We start from the raw sequence: 2,920 nt of genomic DNA, 5'->3' as shown, positions 1-2,920 counted from the left end.
TCTTGTTCTGTCACCAGGCGCCAGGCTGGAGTAAAGTGCCAGGTTGCCAGGCTAGACTCACTGCAACCTCGGCCTCCCGGGTTCAAGCATTTCTCCTGCCTCAGCCTCCCAAGTAGCTGGGACTACAGGCATGTGCCACCATGCCTAGCTAATTTTTATATTTTAGTAGAGACAGGGTTTCACCATGTTGGCCAGGATGGTCTCGATCTCTTGACCTCGTGATCCGCCTGCCTTGGCCTCCCAAGGTGCTGAGATTACAGTTGTGAGCCACCGCGCCTGGCCACGTAGCTGCTGCTTACACCATTGCCTGCCTGGCAGTGGTGGCGCTGGACATAGGGTTGAGTGTGGGCCTATGGAAGCAGCTCCAGTTTATTCATGTGTCTCTGAGTCTGGCTTCCTTAACTGAATAGCATTTCATCACAGTGTAAATACCTGTCCTGCTGAAAGAACTCACCTTTCCAATGGCCGAAAAGGCACCACTTGGGCAGCATGTCCTCCTTCTGTGCCCTGTGTCCACACCAGGCCCATGGTCTCCAGCAGTAGGAGTGCTATAGTCTCCAGGTCTCCATGGATCAGCGCTGCTGTGGGGACACGCTCCTAGGCAGTGGGATACCCAGGGCAGAGTGTGCCTGCCGGCTGCGTGCCTCAGCCACTTGGCTGGGGGAGCAGAAGTCCTCCAGGAAGATCTGCGCCAGGTTCCGGAGCCTGGCACTGGCTGAGAGGGAGAAGCGCAGCATGCACTGTACCACGGGTGCGGCGGTCAGCTCTGGGGGGCGGCAGGGGCCCGGTGCACTCAGGTGTATGAGCGTGGTGATGGCAGACAGCACTGTCTCCTCGTTGGGGCTGGACAGGCAGTTGATGATGAGAGGGATGCCTCCTGCCTGCAGGATGTGTTCCTTGTTGGCTCTGTCTGGGCACAGGTTGCACAGGCCTCCTGTGGGAGAACAAGGAGGAATCTGTATGCTGCAGCCCTAGCCTTCCTCCCAGCTCCCCAGCCCATGAGCCCCAGGATGGGTCCCAGGCCAGAGAGAAGCTTGCCCCAGTACAAGAGATCCAAAGCCCATTCCGGCTTCCTGCCCTCTCAAGCTTTCAGAAAGGCCTGTCTGCCCCGGCCTGCCACAGCCCAGCCTTCTGAAAGTGGGCACAAATCCCTTTCCTTCTCAGTTCAATGGCTGATATGCTTTTTTCCCTTTCTTAAATGTAAAAAAGTAAAACAAGGCCGGGCACGGTGGCTCATGCTTGTAATCCCAGCACTTTGGGAGGCTGAGGTGGGTGGACCATCTGAGGTCAGGAGTTCAAGACCAGCCTGGCCAACATGGTGAAACTCCATCTCTACTAAAAATACAAAAATTAGTTGGACGTGGTGGTGTGTGCCTGTAATCCCAGCTACTTGGGAGGCTGAGGAAGGAGAATCTCTTGAACCGGGGAGGCAGAGGTTGCAGTGAGCCAAGATGGTGCCACGGCATTCCAGCCTGGGTAACACAGCAAGACTGTTTCAAAAATAAATAAATAAAATAAAAAACTAAAACAAAATCTATAATGCATTGTCACCATAGAACAATTATTATTATTATTTTTTTGAGACAGAGTCTCTCTCTGTAGCCCAAGTTGTAGTGCAGTGGTGCAATCTCAGCTCACTGCAACCTCCGCCTCCCAGTTTCAAGCGATTCTTCTTCCTCAGCCTCCCGAGCATCTGGGACTACAGGTGCTTATCATCATGCCCAGCTAACTTTTTGTATTTTTTAGTAGAGACAGGGTTTTACCATGTTAGCCAGGATAGGCTCGATCTCCTGACTTCGTGATCTGCCCGCCTTGACCTCCCAGAGTGCTGGGATTGAGCCACAGCACTTTGGGATGAGCCACAGTGCCTGGCCAAGCAGGAGAATTTCTAAGCAGAAAGACATGTGACCCAGGATCAGTAAGAGGAGGAGATATGGGGTAGCCACCCCACGCTCTATGTCAGGCAGATCCAGTGAGGATCTCAGCACTGCCACTGAAGACCAGGTGACCAGAGCCAGCTACTCAATTTCTGTAAGCCTTGGTTTCTTCACCGGTAAAACTGGCACAGAAATGAAATGATGTGATTAGCGCATCTTGTTTGGACACACAGGTGATGTGGAGTAAGCATCCACCTGTTCAGAGCCCAGAGGTTGGCAGTACCAGACCTGTAGCCCTCACATACAGAATAGTGCCAGCACATACATGCAGAGTTTATCAATGAGAAAGCAAGTGCCTGTGTAGCCAGTATTGAGGTGATCCATAAGCCTTTTCATGTGCCTTTCTGATCCAGTCCTCTTCCCTCCCTCAGAGACACACACCTTCCTGGTTACACTGTATTACTATGAGTCTAGCATCATTTGCTAAATATTATGTTTTTAAGATCGCTGCATGCAACTGTAGATTTCAGTTTGGTTGCTAAATAGTAGAAATATCCCATGATGTCAGTATCCACTCTCCTGCTGACTGTCTCTGGTTTGGGACCTTGGGACCGTTACAGACAGTACTGCTAGTGGCGTTTCACTGCATGTGCATGTACCCTAGCCCCGTGGATTGAAGTGCTGGGTCATGGGGTGCGCCTACTATCTTCAACTTGTTTTTTTTTTTGAGACGGAGTCTCGCTCTGTCGCCAGGCTGGAGTGCAGTGGCGTGACCTTGGCTCACTGCAACCTCTGCCTCCCGGGTTCAAGTGATTCTCCTGCCTCAGCCTCCCAAGTAACTGGGACTAGAGGCGCCCACCACCACTCCCAGCTAATATTTTCTATTTTTTAGTAATGGGGTTTCACCATGTTGGCCAGGATGGTCTCGATCTCTTGACCTCATGATCTGCCCGCCACGGCCTCCCAAAGTGCTGGGATTACAGGCGTGAGCCACCGTGCCTGGCCTATCTTCAACTTTACAAAATACTGTTTTTCTTATTAAA

At 51.8% G+C, this 2,920-nt stretch overlaps 1 protein-coding gene across 2 annotated transcripts in view; it reads right to left on the bottom strand.

Annotated features, from left to right (window-relative positions):
• Positions 1–197: 197 nt before the first annotated feature.
• ARMC7 (armadillo repeat containing 7) overlaps positions 198–2,920 on the bottom strand; it is a 14,394-nt gene continuing 11,671 nt past the window's right edge. The window contains exon 3 of one of the 2 annotated variants that reach the window (XM_017535723.2): positions 198–934. In XM_017535723.2, the coding sequence (XP_017391212.1) occupies positions 573–934 (362 nt within the window). In that variant the 3' untranslated portion in view covers positions 198–572. The remainder of the gene's footprint in view (positions 935–2,920) is intronic. The other variant, XM_037741036.1, reaches the window with a different exon arrangement.

Source organism: Cebus imitator, unplaced genomic scaffold, assembly GCF_001604975.1.
Source record: "Cebus imitator isolate Cc_AM_T3 unplaced genomic scaffold, Cebus_imitator-1.0 Scaffold93, whole genome shotgun sequence".
Classification (NCBI taxonomy): domain Eukaryota; kingdom Metazoa; phylum Chordata; class Mammalia; order Primates; family Cebidae; genus Cebus; species Cebus imitator.
Note: the sequence above shows the minus strand (reverse complement) of the source record. Positions and strands in the feature narration are given on the sequence as shown.